The sequence below is a fragment of the Leptidea sinapis genome, chromosome Z, assembly GCF_905404315.1.
Source record: "Leptidea sinapis chromosome Z, ilLepSina1.1, whole genome shotgun sequence".
Lineage (NCBI taxonomy): Eukaryota > Metazoa > Arthropoda > Insecta > Lepidoptera > Pieridae > Leptidea > Leptidea sinapis.
Genome location: NC_066312.1, coordinates 28,339,619 through 28,365,376, shown reverse-complemented (window position 1 = coordinate 28,365,376; position 25,758 = coordinate 28,339,619). Strand labels below are relative to the sequence as shown.

The 25,758-nt window shown below is 34.3% G+C and overlaps 2 protein-coding genes across 2 annotated transcripts in view; both read right to left on the bottom strand.

The window, feature by feature from the left end:
- The window catches only part of LOC126979245 (uncharacterized), a 237,638-nt gene that overhangs the window by 150,827 nt on the left and 61,053 nt on the right, over window positions 1-25,758 (bottom strand). The window lies entirely within an intron of this gene.
- Window positions 19,022-21,452, bottom strand: LOC126979109 (uncharacterized). The gene is made up of 3 exons (XM_050828319.1): window positions 21,022-21,452; window positions 20,023-20,974; window positions 19,022-19,045 (listed from the first exon to the last, which is right to left on the bottom strand). Exons 1-3 carry the CDS (start codon window positions 21,450-21,452, stop codon window positions 19,022-19,024), a joined length of 1,407 nt encoding a protein of 468 aa, XP_050684276.1.

The window sequence follows — 25,758 nt, the reverse complement described above, 5'->3', positions numbered from 1 at the left end:
TTTTTTTATAACAGAACAACGTCTGTCGGGTCCGCTAGTAATATATAAGTATACATACGCCATCTTTTATTTCTATATATATAAGCATATATAAGCAGTATAGGTATATACACATAGCAGTTTAAAGAAACGGTGTATAGTATTATGTATCGACTCCTGCCTGTTTACTCAATGATCTTACATAAAGGAAACAATAATAAGAAAATTTTATCCTGACATTATATCCGGAGTTTTTGACTATCCAATTTGACGAGAAGATTCTCCTGTCCTTCACACCTCTCAGGCAGCCTATCGCTGATTCCCCCGCGTCTTCCGATGCAACCTCCCTCCCCCCAGTCCCCGAGGACACGGAGATCTCAGACACCGCCTCCTGCGGCCGTAAGCAGCCTGTCTAATCCTCCTCAGAGGACTCAGTCAATGAACCTTCACCGGGCTTAATGTCTTCCTCGTGCCAACCGGTGACACGCTCGCCTAATCTCCCCAACAGCCTTCACCGCCGATTTTCCTTCGGAATAGATATTTTTTTGTGCCAGTGGACACAAGTAAAATATTTCTTTGAAAGAATCATAAGATCATAGTATTGTAACGTGTCAACTATACTATAAATAATACAAATAATGATTCAATTGCAGTATTTTTATTTTGACGCGTAAATATCCAGTGGAGTATGGTGATGTTTTTTAATCATACTATGCTAGGATAATTATATTAATTAATACTCTTATTAGCGTAAGATTATTTTTTGTTGAAACAAATTTTAAATATTTTTGTACACTACTTGCTTTAAATCATTTATTAAAGATTCTAAAACAGTATATTGCCAACATTAAACCACTCAATGTCCTAATAACCATTGATCGGCAAAATTTAGCAACTCAAACCATTAATTATAGATAACAGTAACAATATTAATTAACCTGCAAAGTTATATTTATAAATTTTAAGTCTTACAACATTTTTACTGTTTTTAATTTAATTAATAAAGTAAGTATTTTTCTAATTATTAGTATAAATTGTTAACTATGTGGTTTTTTAGATACTTAGTTGACGTAATTTTGTGTATAAATTGTAATATGATAAATAAACAAAAAAAAAAACTTTTAGGGAGTTGGCAATGTATGAGCGATAAACATTTTAAATTTTTTGATATAAATTTCACCTACTTGTTTTTTTTTTTCAATAAATTGTACGTCATTTTAAAGAAGATTATGTCAAGAATTGAAAAAAGAGTGGTTGCCAGCTCTCAGTCAGCTACAACGGTAGGGCTGCGAGGTTTAAACAGGTATTTTATGGTAAATTATTTATTGACATTTGTTTTTTTTATATTTAAATACACAATTGTAGTTTTATTTTTACTATTAATGCATTTTATTTTTTGAGGACAGGCGATGTTATCAGCGTAATTCCTCTTTCGGAGTTCCTCAAGGAAGTTTTTTGGGCCCTACCCTGTTTGTGACTTAGATAATTTATGCCTGTAAAATTAATCTCGATCATGGCAAAATTATATCATACGCCGATGACACTGTTCTTCATTTTTCGGAGGATGCTGAAAACAAAGTATATAAAAATGCACAATACGGATTGAATGTCGTTAATTAATGTCTTCGTCTTAATTTACTTACACCCAGATGCAGAGAAGACAAATTTAATTAAATTTTCGATGCGCGATCTATCATCAACCCAAAGTAACTCAATAATGTATGCCTATTATTGTAGCGCTCCCACTGAAAAACAATGCACGTGTTCCAATATTAATTTTATGAGAATATTTCAATATCTATATATTAGATGAAACACTTACGTTCAAATATCACTTCGGAGCTTTGTGCAATAGAATTCGTAAGTTGATTTATGTCTTTAAAACGATAATAAGGGTAATAAAAATAATATTAAAATAAACGGTAATAGAAAATTAATTAGACAAGTTTACTTTGCTCTATGTCAATCAATTATAAGTTACTGTATTCACGTGGGGTGAAGCGGGAAAAACATTGTAATTAACTGTCGCCCTTTCCTTTTTCCTACCAATATCCTCTATAAATTATGCAAGTACTAGCAGTTCGACAGTTATTTATAATGAGCATAATATTGAAACAGCACGCAGATATAGCACTGAACTTTTTGATAAGATATGCAAAGGTGTATGTCTTCAAAAACCAAACAAACTTTGCTTTTACTTCAACGTTTTATGTATTGCTAGGACCGTTACTACACACTAAACGCAATAGCAAACACTTATCCCCTTAATTATATAAATTTTAAGAAGGCTCTTCACGAAGCACTTTATAATAATATGTTCTACGAAGATACAGAAAAAATACTAATAGTATTAAAATAAACATTATCTATATTTTATTTGTATTAGTTAATCGTCATTACATTGAAGACATTATTTTCTTATAAACCTACTTAAACTCAAGATTAATTTATACCTTTTTACTTTATTCAGTTTTCCTTTTTTGTGATTATTTAGTTTCAATATCAGGTCTTTACGCCTGAAACACACGATTACCTAGTTCAGGCACAGTGTTAACTAGCTTTTAAGCAAGACCTTCGTATTATTATATTATTTTTTAATTAGTAAATCGGAATTGAAAATTGAATTTACGATCAATACCAACCATCACTGCCGTCATCTCTGGTCTGGCGCACGCAATATTATTCATTATGTGGAATCAAGTACAATCATTATCCACTATCAAAATATTACAATTACAGGTTTCTTATAATTAATTCGTTGTTTTACTTAAAGAAAAACTTTTTTTTAATACATTTATTGCAGTAGCCTTTACAAATTCCATGAGTGCAGTCTGCCAAACTACGTAAGTAGTTTGTCGGCAGTAGCTCTTGTGCAAAGATAATACTAACAATAATACTAACAGTAATATACTATAATACTAACTATACTACTTACAAAAAAACTTAATTAACTTAATTAACTAACTGACTATTGTTTACGTTTATTTCCTATTCACGATCATAGAATTTCATGAAAAGGAATATTGCGGGAATTAAGGGTAACTCGAATAATTTGTAATTACATTTCACCTTCAGGATATTATTGCTATAAATGTTTAACATCAAGTACTCCAATTGAAAGGGGCTTTTGTTTATCTCTTGTTATTAATTTCCAAGCGTTGTAATATTTCCAACCTTTATAAATTGAAAGTTAATTGCTGAAGCGTACAATTGTTTTTATTTCTCATACTCGGAAAGTATTGTTGTTTTGATCTGATTATTGGGTAGAAAATGCTGCTTCCCTCCACAGAGAGGGAAAAACTCATACAAATTACTTCCCACCCAAGAGCCGGAATGAACTTTAAAAATAGAACTGCTGTCAGCTGTGAAGAGTTTTATGTAAAAGAAAAACTAATAAAAAATATGCTGCAGGCATATTTTTTATGTGTGTGAACTTAGCGCAAACTTCTTTGAGCGGAATAAGCCGCAACAATTACGCGGTGAGTTCCATATTTAAAATTCAAAAAGTGGACATAAATTGCCCTAATTTGACAATTAATTTTAAATAGGTACTACTAATATTATTTCATATTATCTATGAATTGTTTAGATAAACAAATAGTTTTATTTTCCTCATATTCGAAATGAAAAGTAGAGTGTTAAACACGGTTAAAAAAATCAATTCCTACTCGGACTATAGCCTCTAAATACCTTGGGAATTGATTCTTTCGACCCTCGGTTAACAATCTACAATTATTATAATGCATTGTTAGAAATTTTAAAATGAAATAAAAAGTCAAGCTTGTTGGTTCAAAGTCTAAGTATTTGTTATAATCCGCCATACTTAGATCCACATTGTAGTAAAACAAGTGGTATTACTTCTGTTTCTTAAAATATAACATGCTTTAGCTTAAGAATCAATAATAGCAGTCAAAGCTCATAATTTATTTCTTAATAATCTATAAAACATCAATGTGCCGCAGTCCGCCCAATATACTTCAAAGAAAATATGGCAAAATGTATATATAAATGATACGCGAAAAGCAAACTCCTTTATAAGTTGACAAACCAGATGATTCTAAAAGGAATTCATACTGAAAAGAGCAAAAACATAATATAGTAGCTATTTCCCGCAGATTCGCGAGCCTATTGTTTCTAAAATGGCTTTATTTACACTTTGTATTGTGTATCAAAACAGTATAATTATATAGAGTACTAGCTGACCGAGCAAACGTTGTATTGTCGATATTAAAATTGCGATACAAAAGTAACTATTGATCGTAGATGGGTGTAGTTGTATGTATTTTTTAATGCTGACTCATAATCAAACATATTTAAAAAAAATGTCAAAAAAATTAAAAAATTTAAATTGGCGTGGACCAGCCTTAACATTTAGGAAGATGAAAAATAGCTGATGTTGTCCGCTACTCAGACCTACCCAATATGCACTCAAAATTTTATGAGAATCGGTCAAGCCGTTTCGAAGGAGTTTAACTACAAACACCGCGACATGAGAATTTTATATATTAGATAGACAAACAAAGCGTGCAAGAAAGAAGAATATCTCTAGCAGAGATACAGCAAGATAAAAAAAGAAAGCGAACTGTTAGAGAGCTTTAGCACTATGTCCGATAGAGTCCGATCTGTATCCGTGAAAACAGGGTCTGAAGTAGTCGTAGAACTATTTCTATGGTAGTTTACATAATAGATCCGGCTTCCGTCACCCGATTTCTTTTCGTCAACCGAAGAATTAGTTCTACGACTACTTCGGACCGTGTTTACACGGATACAGATCGGACATAGTGCGAAAGCGCTCTAACTGTAACTGATTTTGAGTGACAAGTCGGGCCTAAACAGTAAACAACTAAACACGCTGTAATCAATGATATTATAGTATTAAAAGAGGTAGATATGTCATAAAATCAATAGCCTAAATTGAGTCAATTGGTTCGTATGGTTGTAGTCGCTCTCTCGGTACGAAAACGGTACACACTCGTTTGTTGTTGACAGAATTGCTTACAATTTGATATAGGTACAACATTAAAATGCCGTCTTGTGTTATAGGAACATGCACTAATTACGAAAGTAAAAAAAATCATAGAATTACATACCACAGTTAATAAATCATGAATTATAACATTTTATTTGATTTCATTATTTATCCAACAAAATAAATATGTTGCCATGACAACGCCGATCGCCGCCAAGCCGATCATAGATTAACGTACAGAAATGACAAAATATTGATGCTGTCTGTTGCGGGATGACCGAGGTAGAATATTTTAGGAAATGATGTAAAAAAGTCATTGTTGCAGTGAATGTAATATTTTTTAATAAACAAGTGCGTATATAGGTAGCTGAACTATCAAACTACTAAAACAAGTTTTAGGGTAGGTTGCGGATGTAGACAGTGAGTGCTATTTGTTTACGTAGGAGTTATTTCAGTATATCCCTTGCTAACTGCAGAAGAATCAATTGATATATTTCTTCTTCTCTCATTACCTTATTGTATTAAACCCTCAACAAAAAGACATTCATAAATAATATAAGATACAAAAAATAATAATTGTAATCTTAACAACTTTTTGGGAGCCGTTGTTAGTAAAATTGTAAAAATGGGACCCTTACTGTAGATACCCTTCGGTTTTGTTTTGGTGTCTGTATGTTTTTTTATTGTTTTATGTATAAATAATTAATATCATCAATGTGGCTATATATATGAAAATCAATATATTTTTTTTTTATAAAATCAATGACATTATCTACCTAATTACAATGCAGTTTTACTACTTTATAGCTTTTACTACATGAACTCATGAATGAATCGTAATTTAGGCATAAATCACGGTGTACTGTAAAAAATCATATCTGATGAATTAACTGTATTTTCTCTATAAAAATACGAAGCAATTAGCAATTTAGAGTTTTCTCTTTTTCGCTTGCGATAGTTGCATTTACTATCCTTATTTGATGTGTAATTGTAATGTAGTGTGCTATTGCAATGTTAAATTATTCGTTATTATTATAGCGTTAGTGTATCATTTTCAAACACCGAATGTTGTCCACGTAACCTATCTATACTTTTAAATATCATTGGCTGTAATTAGCTCTTTAATATTTTGAATAACACTCATTGACAAATCAAAATTTGTCACATATCATCGGGCTGTCAGATCAGTAAGTACATTCTGAGCCTATAATCAGAACAGAAATCCTCGTTTGTATTAAACATTTGCACAAACAAATTGCTGTTGGTAGGTATTATAAAATAAATATCTTAAGACTTTATATTAATAGCAGTGTGATGTGGCTGTAATATATTTGTGTAAAAATATAAATTATTCGGCTTCATGCAATCATGTCCAAAAAAGAAGTGGAAGCTATAAATATAAAGGTCGTTTTACATTATGGTGCACGTTTAAGTATTTTTGAAAAGCAAACGGTTTCTTTGACATAGAAAGCGGAAATCCATATTGTGAATATTTGTATGCACTCAGAATACTGCGCTCAATCAGTTCTCGAGCAAAGCAAAGGCTACGCTAGTATTAAGGAAAGTTGGCGATCAAAGTCCGGTGGATTCCAATACTTTAACCACTTACAGACATATTATGGAGAACCAGGGACTTGAATGGATCTATTCATAATTTAGGTAAACGAAAATACATCCAGATTTTTAATAATTGATTTTAACTCCAATATTTTGTGTTTTAGTTTACCAAAAAAATTTTTTGTGAACATAATTATTGACTTACGGCCGTTCCCAATATTCAGTATATCTCTTACTTGAGATAAAAATCGTAACTATCGTTGACTTTTCTGTCCCAATAAACTTATCGACGGTAACTCACCTTATCCGTGCACGCTGTCTGTCAATGGGATTCACGCGTCCCAATATAAGACGATAAGAATGACTTATCGGGTATATTGGGACAGCTTCAAATTATTGACAGCTTACTGACAATAGAAGGTAGTAATTTATCTCTATCTGTAGGTAGTATATTGGGAACGGCCGTTAAACGTATTGATAACTATCAGATGGTCGTTATCTTTATGGATATTTTTGAAGAAATATTTATTTACTTTGCCAAACACAATGTCTAAGTATCTGATCTGACTTACAGAGTGCGGTGAGCTCTCACTTGAGTGCAGTTTACACAAACTACTATTACAAACTACTTATCTACTGCATTTCCATTCTCAGTTGGTCTCACAACTTCAACTCTTCGCTACAAACTTTTGTTTAACATTCATAAGTTTTACTTGCGATAAGTGTGACACGTGATTTTCCTTCATTTCACATGGAATAATTTGATGAAGATTTTGTGTATATAATTTCAATAAATACAACCATAAGTTTAAGTTAGTGTAGTGATAATTAATTTTCCAATGTGTGTATTTTATGTAGGTAATCATAAAAAGTAGGTAAAATAAAGCTGTGATAGTTTTATGCTCCTAAGAAGTTTAAGACGGAATTATAGAATATAATTTATGGAAGGAGGAAATACTAACACACAAACAGCTTGTTACACCAACAGACCGGATGAAACACATTATTGCATTCTGAGTGAATGCAGTACCTCCACTCACATTTGAATATATTGATGCGTTCTCCTGTAGGGATATTGATAGATTTATAGAAAGAATCTTAGAGGGAGAAGGTGTCGTGAAAACATGCTGTCATAAAGGAATTAGAGTAAAATAATTCCGAAAAGGGGCGTTATGAGTACGCAAGGGCCTAAAGTCTTGATAACAGTAACTGATTTTTTTAATTCTTTTACTTTTTTATTTTATTTCTATGCATAATTTAAGAATTTTAGAACAACAAGAGATTAAATTTCCAATGGATACTTCGTGGCCAGACAGATTACAGTCCTGCATGAAATTGAAAGGTGGTTTCGAATTTCGAATTTAATTATTTGTTATTTACTGCTGACAATTCAATAAATAAATACGTTTTTTTTTTCTGATAATAAGGAACGAGACGAGCAGGATGTTCAGCTGATGGCAATTGATACGCTCTGTCTTTTACAATGCAGTACCGCTCAAGATTCGTGAAAACCCCAATAATTCTGAGCAGCACTACAATTGCGCTCGTCACCTTGAGACTTAAGATGTTAAGTCTCATTTGCCCAGTAATTTCACTAGCTATTCCGACCGAAACACAGGAATGTTTACACATTACTGCTTCACGGCAGAAATAGGCGCCTTAAGTGCAGTAAAGACGTATTAATTTATTAAGATTATAGCATAAAAGTAAACGCATTTTTATCTGTAACAGATCCTATGACCAAACTAGGTGTGTTGTTACTTTATGAATTATTAATTAATTATATATGCATATTAAATAATTAACCACGATTAAATTATCAATGCTATCATATAGTCTTAAGCACACGACTTTTTATTGTTATATATACATATCCAAAGTTTTATAATACTTTAATATTATAAAAGTATGCTTTCATGAGCATGTAAAAATAAACATGGCAGAATTCTTAATAGATTTTACAACAATGTTTATCCAAACATCCTTAAAAACTTATAAAAACATAGAACGCTATAAATTCGTCGGAGCGTACATACTATATAGCAAAGTCGAGAGGGATTCATTGGGATGTGTTGTCGAAGCAAACACTCCCTGTATTCTGAAGTTCATCGCACTTAACTAACACTAAGGCGTTTCATCCAACAACCACAGATGTTACACAATGCTTACTATTATAATTAATATACAGTTTTTACCCTTCGAACAACTATATTTCAAAATCTAATTAATCAAAATATTAATTATTTATTTAATTTACTAAATATCAAAACCTACATTTTTGATATTTAGTAAAAAATATTATACACTGGCCTACAAAAGTAAGTATCACACTTTTCAAATTATTTTTTTTTTCTTAACTATAGAAGGTAGAGATTTAAGATTAAAAACGTTTTGTTGCAAATTTTATAGGCTTTAATTCTTAGAAACTAAAATTATACATCAGTAACATTTTTTACTTAAAAAAGATAAAACAATGAAAATAGACATTTTTAGTTTAGTGTAGAAAAATTCAACTAAAATGTATTACATGTTATTTAATTTTTAATAACTGGTATTGCCTCCTCGAGCTCTGATTACAGCTTCGAGCCGGTTTGGCATACTGAACACTAGGTTTCGGAGCCGATGTTGGGGAATATTCTCCCATTCTTCTACCAGGGCCTGCTTTAGTGCCCTGAGAGTAGTAGGTGGTGGTCTGCGATTTCTGACTAGCCTCCCAAGCTCATCCCAGGCGTGTTCGGGTTGAGATCAGGACTTCTTGATGGCCAAGCCATCACGCTGATACCGACCTCCTGTATATACTCTTGTACGATATGAGCCGTGTGTGGCCGGGCATTATCATGCATCAGCATCGATACATCACCCATATTTGCTAAATACGGCCCTGCATACTCATTGAGAATCACTTGAGCATATCTTTGCCCAGTGAGGGTGCCATTTTCTATGGCTACTAGCTCTGTGCGACCTTCTGAAGATATGCCAGCCCATAATGTACACTGCCTCCACCGTATTTGACTCTTTCTGAGATGCAGGCTTGAAGGTATCGCTCACCAGGTCACTTGTAAACACTTCGCCTTCCATCAGAAGTGTAAAGGGAGAATCGAGACTCATCTGCAAACAAAATTCTTGACCATTCTTCTTCATCCCACTGCATGTGTTCACGGGCGTATCGCAGTCTCGCAACTCGATGTTGTCTCTCGAGTTTTGGGCCACTCGCTGGTCTTCGGGGTTTCAAATTTGCTTCAGCAAGTCTTCTTCTCACTGTACTGTCACTAATGTAGTCCCTCCGGGTCTGAAGTAGCTGTTGCTGGACTTCAACTGCATTTTGGTGGCGATTTCTTAATACAGTGGAAATAATATAACGATCTTCTCGGGCCTGGTACACCTGGGTCTGCCATTACAAGATCTCCTCAGATGGTGTCCAGTCTCTTCGTACCTTCACTTTACCTCCTGGACCGTTTGTACCGTCACACCCACCATTCTTGCAGTGCGACGCATACTGATGCCAAGTTCCAGAAAAGCCATGATAGCACATTCTTTAACTGAAAGAGGCATGATAAATAAATGTTATGTGATTATATGGGTCATGCTATTTTTAGCATAAATTTTTAAAACAAGACCCATCGATCTTGAAAAAAAATTAAAAAACAGAAAGAAAAATGTGAATGGTAAAATTGTAATTCGGAAACGTCCACTTTGAAAAAGGAATGGTTTTGTTTTTGAAGTTTTTTTTCAGCCAATTCTTAAAAGAAACCGAAGAACCGACTATAACGTATTTATGTACAAAATTAAATTCTCTTTGGAGTCATCCCAATTTTAAAGGTGTGATACTTACTCTTGAAGGCCAGTGTAGAAGAGGGAAAGAGATTCAAGATTGTGTTACTGTCATGTTAAATAAAATGTATTCTCTGTAGTCTCTTCTATGGCATTTTCGTACGCTTTCACCACATCTTCAAGGCTCGTAAATCGAATACCTCAAATTTTATCTTTAGTGCTTGGGAATAAGTAAATGTCGCAGGTTGCCAGGTAAGGACTGTATGGCGAATGACTTGAAATATTCAACAGTACATTTTGCAGAGTGCGCTGAAGCACTGTCGTGGTGAAGGAGTATTCTGCTTCTGGGGCGCTGCTGTTGAATTTTTTCCAAGACAACAGGCAAATAGCGACTGACATACCAGTCTACAGTAACTTTCCTTCCATCTTCTAGCACAACTGTCGCGAAGTTACCTTTCCGACCACAGAATGAGGCAATCATCTTTTCATTCATTGATTTTTTCCTTTCTTTTTCAAATTCAAATTCAAATTCAAATATTTTAATTAAAAATAGGATTTAAAATCACTTATTGAATTTCAAAATCTACCACCCATTCAAAAGATACTGCCTCAGACCTGAGAAGAATGGGCGCAAGAAACTCAGCGGGCTTTTTTTTTTATTATATAAAATATGGATTACAATGTAATATCGTACAATAAACATTTATAATTAAAGAGCCTGAGGGTGTTCGCTTTATTCCCAGTCCGTGTTGTCATTAAGAAAATCGTTTATGATAGCATATATATAATAACCTTTCCCACACAAACGTTTTTTAACAATTCTTTTAAATTTCGTAACACATTTGTTTTGTACATTTTCTGGGATCATATACATTGCCCAACAAAAGACTTACTAACTTGACCCAACCGAGTAGTAGGCATAACAAGTTTATGTTTGTTCCTCGTGTTAACATTATGAATGTCACAGTTTCTAGAAAATTCCTCAATGTGCTTATGAACATACAAAACATTATCGAAAATGTATTGAGAAGCAACAGTCAAAATGTTTATTTCTTTAAATTTTTCTCTTAATGATTCTTTAGGACTTTACCTTAGTTGGTCGATCCTCGAAATTTCCTATTGTTTGAAATTACCAATCTGGCTTTGCTTCATTATTAAATTGGTTTCAAATGCAATAAAGTTTTCTTATGCAATACAACTCAATGTTTTTTTAATATAATATTGTGTGCATGTATGCTAAAATCGCTCGCTAATTTAAAAAAATCATTTTTAGTCCACTCATCCATTCATTTTTAGGATAAAATATAAATGTTAAGCAGCCTATTAGAATAGTAATTATCAATAATTTCTTATTTCTTTCATGTAACAATGAAAATCACTGATCAAACTGAATAGGTAGGCATTTCTGAAATGCATGATGCCTTGAAAATAACTGAAATAATAGTAGAAAATTGTGTAGGAAACAGCACGAATTCTTATGAAAATTTTGTTGTATCTGTATCAATAATATTTGCATAAGTAAAAAGTTAAAGTGATTGAAATAATACGTCGAACTCATTGCGGTCACGGGCGTCGCAAATGTTATCAAATAACACAATAATATGAATGAAGGATGCAGAAATAAACTACAGTATAACTATTTGATGTCAACAACCAACAGGTCACAAGGAATCAACATAAAATCTGTTTCTTTATTTGTATTCATTTTAAAATTAATTAATTTTAATTTAAACTCCCTCCTCGCTTCAATAAATAAAAATATTATAAAACATGAAATATAAAAAGAGAACTTTCCATTTACATATCAATAGGTCGTTATATATTTTGGACTCAAAATCAAACACATTTTACGACGGATTGTCAATCACAGCTTGTCCCTGAGGGAGTATTAAATTGAAGTGCGGTCGGTTTACTGATATAAGCTCCACAAACAGAATATCAGTATAGTATTTGCTGATAAACTGTTTGTGGAGTCTATATAATATAGGCTTTTTCATTTCTGCATTTGGATTTCATTAAAATAACCCAAAATTCGGAGTTTTAGGCCCGCAATCAGACTAGCCGTGGGCTGTTACTGTTTCACGGCAGAAAATGGCGCCGCTGTAGTATCCAAAGAGAACCTTGTAATAATTAAACAAAATTAAATTCTATAATTTTGTTTTATTGAACGTCAAATAACTTGATTAATAAGAATCATAGATTGAGAGTTCATCATCATAACATTACTCACACGGGGAAATTCAGACGGTGGCTCCGTAGTAGATACGAGTATAAATCAAAAACTTTCTAACATTGAATTTTGATATATTTTGCATTGCGTTAAGCTTAAAATCAAAAGCATTGTTATATTGAGGGGAAAACTGTAAGTCCAGAGATTTGTGTTTCATTTGTTTCAAAGTACTATATCTGTATGCAAAAAAAATGATTTAGCAAGTTCTCTTATAATTAAACTGCAATAAAACTGCCTTGGAGACACGATAAAGATTAACGTTTTTATTTCAAAGAAACGCATCATTATAGCACAGTAGCCGGCAGTTACATGTGTAACAAACCGGAAACTAAGCCTTGTTAATAAAATATTGAAGCATTAGTTATTGGTTGTCAGGTTATTTTTCTAGCCGACTTTATAAAAGGAGAGAGTTTTGGAACGAAGTTCCTTAAGGGAGTTGCGGATCGTAAAGAAAGTAAAAAGTGTAAGATTTTTATGTATAGTGTATGTCTGATAGCTATACAATGTATCATGATATAATAGTCTACATGATGACTGTTACGTAATATTTAATACAACATTTAATGGAATGTTTTTCTTGGATATATTTTTTTTAAATTTCTGTGAAATATTTTATTTGATATATTCAAGGGAAACTTTGAAATATTATGTGATTTTAAACTTTGTCCGTAAAAGTTTAGCAACCACAGTCTTAAGAAACTGTTCCCTGCAGTCTAGACGGGACAATTATTGTTTTCGTGAGTCTCAATTAAGAACAATTAACACCAATTTATGTATATGATATAACACCAATTGTCAATAACGAATATGACGTATATTTTGAGATCCAAGATGCCGGATGTGACATTTTCATTAAAATCAATATCGATATTTATCATTTTTGAAATTTTCGGGAGTGCCGATGAACACACAATTTTATTTCAAAAGTCCAGCATTTTTCAGGTTCAACACCCTCGAGAATCATGAAAACAACACCCAGGATAAAGAAGTTGATAATTTCATGTAGCTTCAACTTGGTTTTACATTTTGTCAGCACTATCAGTTTTAACATCCTCAAAAACTATGAATACGAAACCCATGAAAAAAAGCTGTCATTTTCTTGCAGCTGCCATCTTGCATTTATATTTTGACAGCACAATCAGTTTGAGTACCCTCTAAAATCAAGATAACGACACCTATGATGCAAAAAAAGGAAATTTTATGCGGCTGCCATCTTGGATTAACGTTATGAGGGCACTATCAGTTTTTTACCCTCAAATACCACAAAAAGAGCATCCATGATGCAAAACATGTCAATTTCATGCGGCCTCCAACTTGGATTTACGTTTTGACAGCACTATCTATTTCAGCACCCTCGAAAACCATGAAAACGACACGCGTGACGAAAAAGTTGATACGTTTTTACAGCCGCCATTTTGAATTTTCCTTTTGGCAGCAATACCTGGTATTGGTTTCAACACCCACGAAAACCATGACAAAACACATGTAGGTAAGTATTTTTGTCCAAAATAAGTAAATATAAAAAAACATCCAAGAAAACCATTAAACCACACTCATAAAAAAAAATTGATAATTAATATTGCGGCCGCCATCTTAGTGTACATTGTGAATTATGTTCCCGAACTTATTATAATTGATCTCAGGGACTTATATTTCGAATAACTACAAGAAAATTATAATATTAATATAACAATAAATCCTTCTTATATACTGCTATTCTATAGTTTAAAATCGAAAACTGGAGTTTTGATGGAGCCGAGTTCAAATAGCCGTATAACACGCAATACGCTTGCATTTATAAAAAGATCGCGGAGACAAATAACAACGCGACACTCGACTCATCTTGACCGCGAAAACAGCTTAGGGACCTCGTCGCAGCGCATGTTAGTGTGAGTGTGTCATTTCGAACGTTTATAGGTAGTTTCCGTACATATGTTTACTGTGATTATAGTAAAACACTTCATTTTCTTTTTGACAGCTCACGCCTATAAACTACCGTTTTTTTCTTGGAATAATGTACTTCAGTAATGTCGTACTTTATAGACGGGTTACGCCCAACTAGTGAAGTGCCCTGTGCATAACAAGCAACCAGAGAATATAAACAGTTCTAGAAATACTATAAATATAATAATGTGACTTCATGTAAGTATTGTTTCTGTGAATTTAATAAGAAGAAGAAATAAAAATAGTATATCTTAAATTCCAAGATTAATTATATGCAAGGAATTAAATCGAAATTTTTGATTTTTTCAAACTAAGAGTAAGAAACAATGACTCCACTTATTCATTCATTTTTTTATTAAGAGCTGTCTTAAAATGTACTTTGCCCTTTACAAAATTTTGAATATCTCGCAAACATTGATTTAAATTATTATCACTGATAATCGTGATTATACTAGGCGTAGCTGATACTATTCAAATTATCATAATAACATTAGCCCCAATTTTCAGGCCATTGTAATTAGCATGACAATTGCCGCTATTGCTCTAATAGGTTTGTATTTTATAATAAAGATTTATAGATTTTACAATTAGATCTATCTCAAATATGTGCGACGGCTGGTCCATGCGTCAGCGCGTAAGCGAGTGCTGTGGTGCCTGGTCGACCTGTTGTTAATAAATCAATGTATTTGATGCGAGTACACACTATCGCAGTATTCACGGCCATTAAGTTTATGAAGCATCTTCACACAAACAATGAATTTTTAACTCTAACGGCTGATGCATTTAATATATATATAATTTATATGTATACAGTTTATTTTTACAATTTTTTATGAAATATTTCATAATTAAGGACTTTTCAACTTTGAACATAATTCAAATATTTTTATTCAAAATAAGATTCAAATCACTTGTACGTAAATAACTATCACCCATTCAAAATAGACTGCCTCAGACCTGAGAAGAATGGGCGCAAGGAACTCAGAGAGCTTTTTATAAAATATGGATTACAATGTAATATCGTGCAATAAACATTTATAATAATTAATGAGTCTGAGGGTGTTCGCTCTATTCCAAGTCTGTAGTATCATTATGAAAATCATTTATAATAGAATAAACTTTCTTAAATACGAGTTTTTTAACGATTCTATTAAATTTAGTAACACATTTGTTTTATACCTTTTGCTGGCATCGTATTGTAAACGCATATACATCGCCCAATAAAATACTTTCTAACTCGATTTAACCGAGTAATATAGCCATAACAAGTTTATGTTTGTTCTTCGTGTTAACATTGTGATTGTTGCAATTTCTAGCAAATTCCTCAATGTGCTTATGAACATATTGAACATTATAAGGAATATATTGAGATGCAACAGTCAATTTTTTATTCAGTTATTTAGGACCTAGTTTATGACCTACCTTACAAATTAATCTGGTATGTTTATTACCTGCAGCCATTTAATAGTCATAGAATCAAAGAGAACAACATCTTTGTTTTTTTTTTTATGTAAATCAGGGACGAGACAAGCGGGACGTACTGATGGTAATTGATACGCCCTGCCCATTACAATGCAGTGCCGCTCAGGATTCTTGAAAGACTCACAAATTACGACTGCGCTCGACATCTTGAGACATAAGATGTAAAGTATCATTTGCCCAGTAAATTCACTAGATACTGCGCGTTGCACAAAGATACACAGTACTGCTTACACATTACTGCTTCACAGAGAAATATCCGCCGTAGTGATACTCATAATCTAGCCGGAAACGTAACATTGAGAATATAACTCTACAAAACAATCACATGCCAGACTACAAATGACGCCATTTTAATATATTTATAATTAACCATATATTATTATCATATATTTTATATGCATGATAAATTTATACCATATTTAAACTAAAAATATCACGGACAAGGAAATAAAATTCATATAACGCTGGACAATTTCTAAGTCGTCAGGGTCACTAAACTCTTGGATAAGAGGTCAACAAAACAAAAAGTTATAGCAATATTTCGACTTAACTTAACTGTACTAACTGTAGCTGACAGTATTTAACAATGTTGTTGATATTTATGAAAAACAGTAAAACTCTGTCAAATAAAAAAGTAAAATTTGCTTCTTCAAGTGAAGTGAACTTCATATACAGTATTCCCCTGAGGTACTTGTCTCGTTGTCAAAATGATCAGACATTGAATTAATTTGAGGCGAAGTTTTCTGTACTATCGTCGAACGATAAAATTAATAGTAGATCTTAGCAATGAGATTGTTTAGTTTTGTATATTATAGAATGTTTTAGTCAGTAAGAAGAAAGTATTGCTAAGAGACTGGTTGCTTGTGGGTATTTTAAATACACTGTCACAAAACGTTATTACTTGTATAAAAATAAGGGACAAGATGAGCAGTACGTTCAGCTGTTTTATAATTGATACGCCCTGCCCATTACAAAGCAGTGCCGCTCAGGATTCTTGAAAAACGTAAAGTTCTGAGCGGCACTACAATTGCGCTCGTCACTTTAAGACATAAGATATTAAGTCTCATTTGCCAAGTGATTTCACAAGCTACGGCACCCTTCAGACCAAAACACAATAATGCCTACACATTACTGCTTCACGGCAGAAATAGGCGCCATTGTGGTATTTAAAATCTAGCCGGTATCCTGTGCAACGCAGCCTCCCACTGGTAAAATGTATTAACTCAGATTGTGATCACAGATAATATTATATGCTGTTAAAATTGAATTATTAGTCAAATAAAAATTTATGCGTTGCGTGTGTGTAATGTTGTCCGATAAATGTTTCATATTAAGTTTCGTATCATTCATTCTTTCATTCAAAAACCCCAGGGGTGGACTCTGATAGACAATAATAGGTAGGCGACAATTTAAAAATGTAAGTGCTACGGGTAATGTTAGAAGGTTATGTAATTTAATAATTAATGCTGTGCATGACTTTTGTAAATGTGACATTTGTGACCTATGAAAACTTATATAATACTAGCGGACCCGACAGACGTTGTTCCGTGCACACGTCTTAAAATTGAATAATCGGTCCAGCCGTTAGGAGGAGTTCATGAATATACATGGGCAGGAGATCTAATTATGCACTCATTTTCAAATTCACTGAAACATACAAAAAAATCATCAAAATCAGTCTAGTCGTTTAGGAGGTAGTACGATTGTGAATCTAAACCATCCTCGAATCCATTTGAACACACACAAAAGAATTCATTCAAATCGGGTCAGCAGCATATAGGAGCAGTTAACTGTCAACACACGTACAGAATTACAAATATGTAATATATATTAGTCATAATATATTTTAATAATGTACTGAAATTAAATATAATATCAATGAATTGTTTGGGGCTTTTACATAGTTTGACCCAGTAGTTTTAATTTTATGAATATTTATATGAAAATTTTCGTCGGTCGTCGGAGGACATTGTTGCTTTCTGTGTACGGATTTTTTTTGAGTTTTCAGTCAGTTGACTATGTATTATTATTAACTGACACTAAAACGCAAAAAAATAAAAAAATACGTTTAAAAAACCGACTTCACAAATTCAAAAGTATCAAATAACTAAAATTTTTATTTAATACACAATCTGTATGTGTTATATATTGTTATATGTTTATGCATAATACAAAGTAGGCATTTTATAGCCAAAAGTAAAATCTTATGTGCAGAGTAAGCTGCAGCACACAGCTACCTGTTAATTCAGGAGGTCTACTCGCAAAATCGACAACGATATATTTGGAATGATACGATAATACTCCGAACATATCGCACCTACCCTACTCTAACAAATGTTCGTATTCCATATCGTTTATCGTAACAACATCGTAACCGTAGACTAATATTTAGATGTTTTTACGATGTTAGAGTGCGCAAACCTTGAAAATCTAAATTATTATCTGTGCTATGTCGCTGTTAAGTGTCAAAAGTCAAAACATAGCTTAGGTGCTAAGGACCATGCCAGACTCTGCATCACCAATTTGGTATCATTTACACAAAATTTAAATATTCAAAAATTATTTAATGAATATAATATGACCATTTAAAATTGAATAAATAATAGAAAACTTGGGTATACTAAATGTAAAGAAAAGTAGCTCAACCCTTCTCGTCGGCTTCCTATTTCTCAGGCGGCCATTTGCATTACTTTCTACGCATAACGATCAACAAAATGACTTAAATTACTTGGTAGTAAAAAAATCCTGTTGAATAGTAAATCACATGTTATTATTTTAATAATATTTATAAAGTATGTATACTCGTATTGTATGTCAAATATATCTATACAACTTGAAACGATAATACCAATGACTGCCTAGAAGGTGTCGTTGAGATTGTCGTAAAAGTGACGTTTGATTATTAGTCATATTTGAATATTCGTCTCTGACATTTTCAACTAAGAGTAGGGTTAGGTCCGATAATATCGAAAAATGTTTTGTTCGTTCAATCATCGTTTCGACATTGAATACGACGTAATTATGAGTAGGATTCGACACGACTAATGCCACGATGTATCACATATCGATTTAAGAGTAGGTCCCCAGTCTTACCACGAACTGATTGTACCGAACTAAACGTTATAGGAAAAATTAAAATTTAAACTTGCGTTTATCAATCTCCGTAGCTCGTATTCAACGTCAGAGTAATGACACAATTCTAAAACGACTCATACTCCGTTAAGGTAGGGAAGGTTTCTTGCTTTTTAAACCCTTCATTTCCTTATATCAGTGCTTTAAATCAAGAATGTTTTTTTATTATGGTATTTTCCTTTATGAAGCTATGTTGTTAATTAATATTTTGTTATTTATTTTAAAGATCACCGATCATTTATTACATATATTTATAATATTCTCTATTATTTCTATGCGAATATAATATTTTAGTTTGAATTTATCAACCCAATTATAAATAATCGCTACGGTGAGTACCGTACTGATTAGACTTTATAAGATTATCTTATTTGCTCCGCTGAGCTCAAACACTGTTAGTATTACAACTCGCTCGTAGTTTTGAGACGTTAAAATTTAACATTTTGATACTATGTATGGTTATGGTTTGTAAAGTGGCTTTGATCCAGTTCATTTCAGCCCTGTTACACTGCGACCGATGTGATCTATTGTGATAGCCACTGTTCAACTATAGCTCACTGCAAACATTGATTCTTTTCATGAATCTTATTATGTCTTTTGCAGTGAGCTGACGTATCTCAAATGGTGGAAGGATTGGACTTCCCAAAGAGATGCTACGTTTACGCATTAAAGGACCACATTCAGAGAGAATGTGTAGCGGGGTTTCATCTGCACTATTACAGAATCTACACGCTCTGCAATCTCTGAGACCTAAGATTGAGAGGTGTTTGTTTAATCTACAGTGCCCCGTTAATGTCCTGGTTCATATGCGTAAGTTTTCTCTACTTAGCCCTAATGCCTCATTTGCAGCCTTTTTGTTGAAGGTTTGGATTAGGGTTTTGGAATGGGTTCAGCCCGGAGTGTTGCTCCAGAGTTTAATGCACTCTTGTGAACATGATGTATCAAGGGTTGATTTAACAAGACTCCTTGGGACACCACAGAAGGGTTCAGGGCCAAATTGAGTGCTTTTAGCGCCAATTCTTGCAAGTTCGTCGGCGTATTCATTGCCTTCGATTCCTGCATGTCCTGGAACCCATCGAAGTGTAACTCTGTTCATTCTTCCCAGAGTATTCAGTATAGTCCGGCAGTTGTCTACAAGCTTTGAGACTGATCTGTTGGAGTCTATAGCGGACAGAGCCGCCTGACTATCTGTGTGGATATAAATACACTTGCCGACGTAGCCTTTATTTAGGATGGTGTCCGCAAATTCTATTATGGCGTATACCTCCGACTGGAAAACGGAGGCAAGGTTTCCCAAGTTGACAGATTTGCCAAATTTGGGGCACTCTCCGAAGATTCCACAGCCAACGTCAGAACCCGACTTGGATCCATCGGTATACCATTTAAGGCTCCCTTTTTTCCAAGTAATTCGATTGTTTAACCAGTCCTCTCTTGTGGGGAATTCAATACTAAAGTTGCTAATGAAGTCAAATTTCGGCAGCATGGCGTCACTCACCATGTCTAATACAAGACTTCTCAGTACGAATTGCTCAAATAGCCGCAGCGAGTTTGAGAGCCAGTTAGTCCGCATATGGGTCATTACTCTATGCATGCTGGCCCTCGCCTCCTTTTGTAGATATAGGTTTAGGGGCGGCAGGTTCAGAAGTGCATTTAGGGCTGCCCCCGGCGTGGACGTCATGTCTCCTGTTGTTATCGCGCATGCAGTTCTTTGAAGGCTTCTTAATTTGGCAATAACGGTCTTTTGGGCAATTTTTCTGCACCAGACCACAGAGCCATATGATATAAGTGGTCTTACAATGGCTGTGTACAGCCAAAGGGCCATGTTGGGCTTTAGACCCCATTTTTGGCCGACAAGACGACTACAACTACTTAAGGCAAATTTTGCCTTTTGCACAATACCGTCCACTTGACTATTCCAGGTAAGTTTCTTGTCTAAAGTAAGTCCCAGATAACTTACCTTGTCGGAAAACGGTATCTCGACGATAACGATCTATTATTCAGTCGCGGAGATATGAGGCCTTCCAACTTCCGCTTCCTTGTGAAAGGAACCAGGACAGTTTTGTCAGCATTAACCGCCAGTTCATTTTCTTGGCACCATTTGGATATTATGTTAAGCGCTTTTTGTATAAGGTACGAGATGGTACTTTGGCTGTCGCCTCGATTCATTATCACTAGGTCATCAGCATAACCTTGAGTGTCAATTCGAAGTTCATCCATCTTATAGAGAAGCCCATCAATGACAAGGGTCCATAGTAGAGGCGAAATGACGCCTCCTTGTGGACATCCTTTTGTGGTCATTACATCAAGAAAGACACCATGTAGCCTCAATCTAACAATCCTACTTGAGAGCATCGACTCAACCCATTTGACCGTGGTAAAGTCGGCCATTTTATCGGCTAAAGCCTTAACTAAGGCCTTTATGGGTGTTTTATCAAAAGCTCCTTCAATGTCTAGGAAGGCGCAAAGCGCAATTTGTTTGTCCTCAAGTGCCCTTTCTACCCTGTCTACGACTTGTAATAGGGGGTAGATCTACCTCTACAATAGGCATGTTGAGTACGGTGGATGGGGTTATTAGGTAAAACCTTATCTCTGATGTACCTGTCTATCACCTTCTCCATACCTTTCAATAAGGATGAGGTAAGGCTGATTGGTCTGAAGGATTTTGGAATTGAGTAGTCCTTTCTGCCAGCCTTTGGAATAAACAGTACCTTGACCTTATTCCACTGTTCTGGGATGTGTCCACATGCAAAACTCGCTCTGTAGATCCTGAGTAAATGTGGAAGGAGAATGTCAATTCCTTTCTGCAGGAAGATAGGAAGAATGCCATCCTCCCCACTTGCTTTATAGGGTTGGAACGATTTAATTGCCCATTTCACCTGTGCCGGTCTTATTACTTTGGCGGACTTACACCAGTCCTCCCTACGAGTTCTATATGGTGTACTCGCCTTAAGTTCTTCAACCTCAAGATTGAGCGCTCCAGGGAAATGGGTTGAGACTAGAAGTTCCAAGGTTTCCTTCTCATTGGATGTGAAGGTCCCATCTGGTCTTTTCAGAACTCCCAGTTCGTTCGGGCGTGTTTTCGAGAGCATTTTATGAAGTCTTGCACCTTGAGTCGTACTCATGACGTCCTCACATAGCTTCCTCCATGATGCTCTGCGGGCCCTCCTTATTTCTTTATTGTATTCCGTCAAGGCTTTTGTGTAAACTGACCAGTTTTTGGTGTTTTTAGCCTTGTTGAATAATATTCGGGTTTTCTTTCTAAGGTTTTCAAGCTTAGAGTTCCACCACGGTACTTCTCGATTCGAGGTCTTTGTTTCTAGTGGACAGCTTGTTTCATAGGCATCTATAATACCTTGCGTCAGAGCCGACACGGCTAGATCAAGGCTCTCTACGGACTTGATACTCTTCGGAATTGATTCTAGGTTCCGCCTTAGGTTTACCTGGTAGGTGTCCCAGGTAGTCCGTCTCGGATTCCTAAAGGTTATGGTTCGGCAGTCAGGAGTGGCTGCTAAAGAAAAAGTTATGTGTTTGTGGTCGGACATGGAGTTTTCATTACTTACCTTCCAGTTTAGGATATGTCTGGCAAGATTTTCCGTAGCGAAGGTTATGTCCAAAACTTCCTGCCTTGCTCTGGTTACAAAGGTAGGAGTACAACCTATGTTAAGATTTAAGGTTGATACTATGTAGCATAACTAAAACTATATATTCTTTGAAGTGATTATATTTTCAGGTAAAAAACGATTGTTTTAAAAACAAGAGGGACGTTGGGTTGGCTGTTCAATATTAGGAATTTCTGAGAGGCTAATATTACATGTACCAGCCAACCAAACTTCAGCATTTGGTATGTTTTACATTAAATTAGAAATTTTAACAAGGTTGATATTAACATAATTCCACATCACCCAGCTGCTGATTCCGCCGTACAAATTAGGGTTAGTCTGCATACATGTAACTTACTTATGTTTATTATTTTATGCAAAGCAAAATACGTTAAACATTTTACTATATATTGTCAGGTAAAATAGATTACACACTTTATTACACAGTAGACAATATAATATCCTGCTTCTTATAAGATGAAATTTTAACACAACACGTTTGTTTTAAATTAAATTAAGTTTGGCAAAGCGAGAAACAATATTTGTTTAAAAGATCTACTTATTTTAAGATGTTTAATAAACATGAGCCCCGTGGACGTACTAACTGTATATCAAATAAATATAGTACTAGCTGACCCAGCAAACGTTGTATTGCCGATATTAAAATCGCGATACAAAAGTAACTGTTGATTGTACACTGTGTAAAAATTTGAAGTTGTATGTATTTTTTAATCCTGACTCATAATCAAACTAATTTAAAAAAAATGTCAAAAAAAAATAAAAAAAAAACTTTGGCGTGGACCACCCTTAACATTTAGGGGGATGAAAAATAAATGTTGTCCGATTCTCAGAACTACCCAATATGCACTCAAATTTCATGAGAATCGGTCAAGCCGTTTCGTTTAACTACAAACACCGCGACATGAGAATTTTATATATTAGATTTTCAGAGCGCTGTTTGTTTACTTAACGACGCTTATGGTTTTATTGACTTTTACGACTATCTCAAAACTAATTAAAAAGCGCATATTCCCAAATATTATGTTAAAATCTAGTAAGGAATCTATCAATTAACATAGTTATCCACTGAGGTGCATATAGATGCATGAAGCCACAAAGCTGAGATTGTTTGAGAACTTGATTGTTGTGAGGCGAGCTAGGAAATAACAATACAGACTTGTGTTAGATGTAGCTCCTTAATTATTAACATGGAAACATTGCTTTACCGCAAATATTGTTGGCATGTTATTAGAAAGCGTATTGAAATTTATAGTTGCATCAACTAAATATTAGCTTTTATTTTTGTATATTGGTTAAACAATATAATTGTAAGAGTAACAATAATCAGAATTCTTATTTAATCAAGTATAAGAAATATATGCAGAAGGGGTTGGTAATTTAAGCGAACACAATAAAACTGTTATATCTGTATTTTAAAGTTTCCACTTAGAATTCCAATAATCATTGACGATTAGGACATAATTTTCCCTTATAATTCACAATAAGTAATGCCTACTCGAAATTTAGCGCTCTGGCTTATATAGGGCACGACCGTCTACCGTGACCATACCTACCAACTGTTAGTTGCACAGGGAGTATAGGCGTCACAACCTGAGGTCAGTGCTCGGCCCAGACCTGTCGTTGCCTAGCGTGGTGAAGAGCATGCTGGGCAACGAAGAGGCTTGGAAAGCGGCGTCTGAATTCTGTGAGCACGTGATGCTGCAGAAGGAGGATGTCGAAAGGACCCGCGAGAGGGTCGCAGCTGATGCTCAGAGAGCGACTGGACGGGGTGGGAGGGGAAGAAGGCGCTATGCCCTTCCGAATCTGGCCCCACCTGACACCCGGTAAGCGGCCAAATGTGGCAAATTTTCCTCGAGGTTTTCCGGTGAAATGCCCTGTAAAGACCCCGGAAAACCTCGCAATCAGGGGAACCTCATGAGGTTCGAGGAGGTTTTAGTGGGTATTACCAAACTTCGCCAACTTCTACCTAAGTAGAAGATAGTCGAAGTGGTTGAGTCCCACACTCCCTGTGCCACTTAGTGTACAGAGGAAGTATGTAAATGTATTTCCTCCTCGTAAAAAAAAAAACTTCTTAATAGCTCAAGAATCAAGTAAATGTATGTGTACAGTGAGGACTTCTTATAAGGAATAATTAAATAAATAATTACAAAACTCGAAGCAAGCCTCATCTGAGTTTCTACTTGTTGCGGCAATGACGCCTATATACATACAGCGTGGCGCCATAATTGCGATATTAAATGACCACACGGATAGAGCTACCAAACTATAATTAAAACAATTATATATTATAAAAGTAAACAAAATATTAGTAACTCACGTCGTCGCATGAGACAGCACGAAGTAGGTATCAATGCCTACGCTAGTACGCGGCTACTAGATTACTTACAGGGTGTTCCGAAATGATATTATTGAAAATTAATGTTCTTACGAGAATTATGTATTTTGAATATTATTTTGTGATTACGGATAAACAATTCTTTAAAAAAGTAAAATCCATATGTTTATTTACTGTCGCCATTGTAATGCCACGCTGTATATTGATTCTTGTTTTACTCTTCAACAAAATTCTCCAAGACAGACAACAAGAATCATTTCAGGTTTCTCGCGGTTAATTTTTAACTATTAAGAACATTGTTTTTATGAGAAAAACAATTTTACCTATCGCGTAGTATGACTTTATATCCCTTATCACCTTTAATTTATTCAAAACTTAATTAATGCTGTTAACTTTTTGTGTGTTTTCAATAGTAAGTTTCATTACCTCAGAGTCAATTTCTGCGAGGTAAAATAACTCTAATTCTTCAGAAATAAATAATAAAGCCTGTAATTGAAAAAGCTTTTCAGTATTTCACGGTTTGTTTTGTAATAACAGAAACAAAAGAAAGAGTGCAGTAATAAACATCACAAGCGGATGCACCACGTTTTCTTTAACGAGTTTTCTGCTCATTCAACCAAACACTCGTCGAAGCTTTATATTGTATGATTTTAATTTAATATCATTAAATTTTTATTTGCAATAATGTTAACGGTAATATAATATTATTTTATAAGCTTATATAACAAAATGTAATCTC

Bases quoted from the DNA above. Each gene is read 5' to 3' on its own strand.
- LOC126979109 (XM_050828319.1), bottom strand. From the start codon at position 21,452: ATGGCCGACTTTACCACGGTCAAATGGGTTGAGTCGATGCTCTCAAGT. The intron at 20,975-21,021 runs GTAAGTTATCTG...TACCTGGAATAG, and splicing joins AGATACCGTTTTCCGACAAG to TCAAGTGGACGGTATTGTGC. The intron at 19,046-20,022 runs GTTAAATCAACC...TATAACGTTTAG, and splicing joins GTGGTGTCCCAAGGAGTCTT to TTCGGTACAATCAGTTCGTG.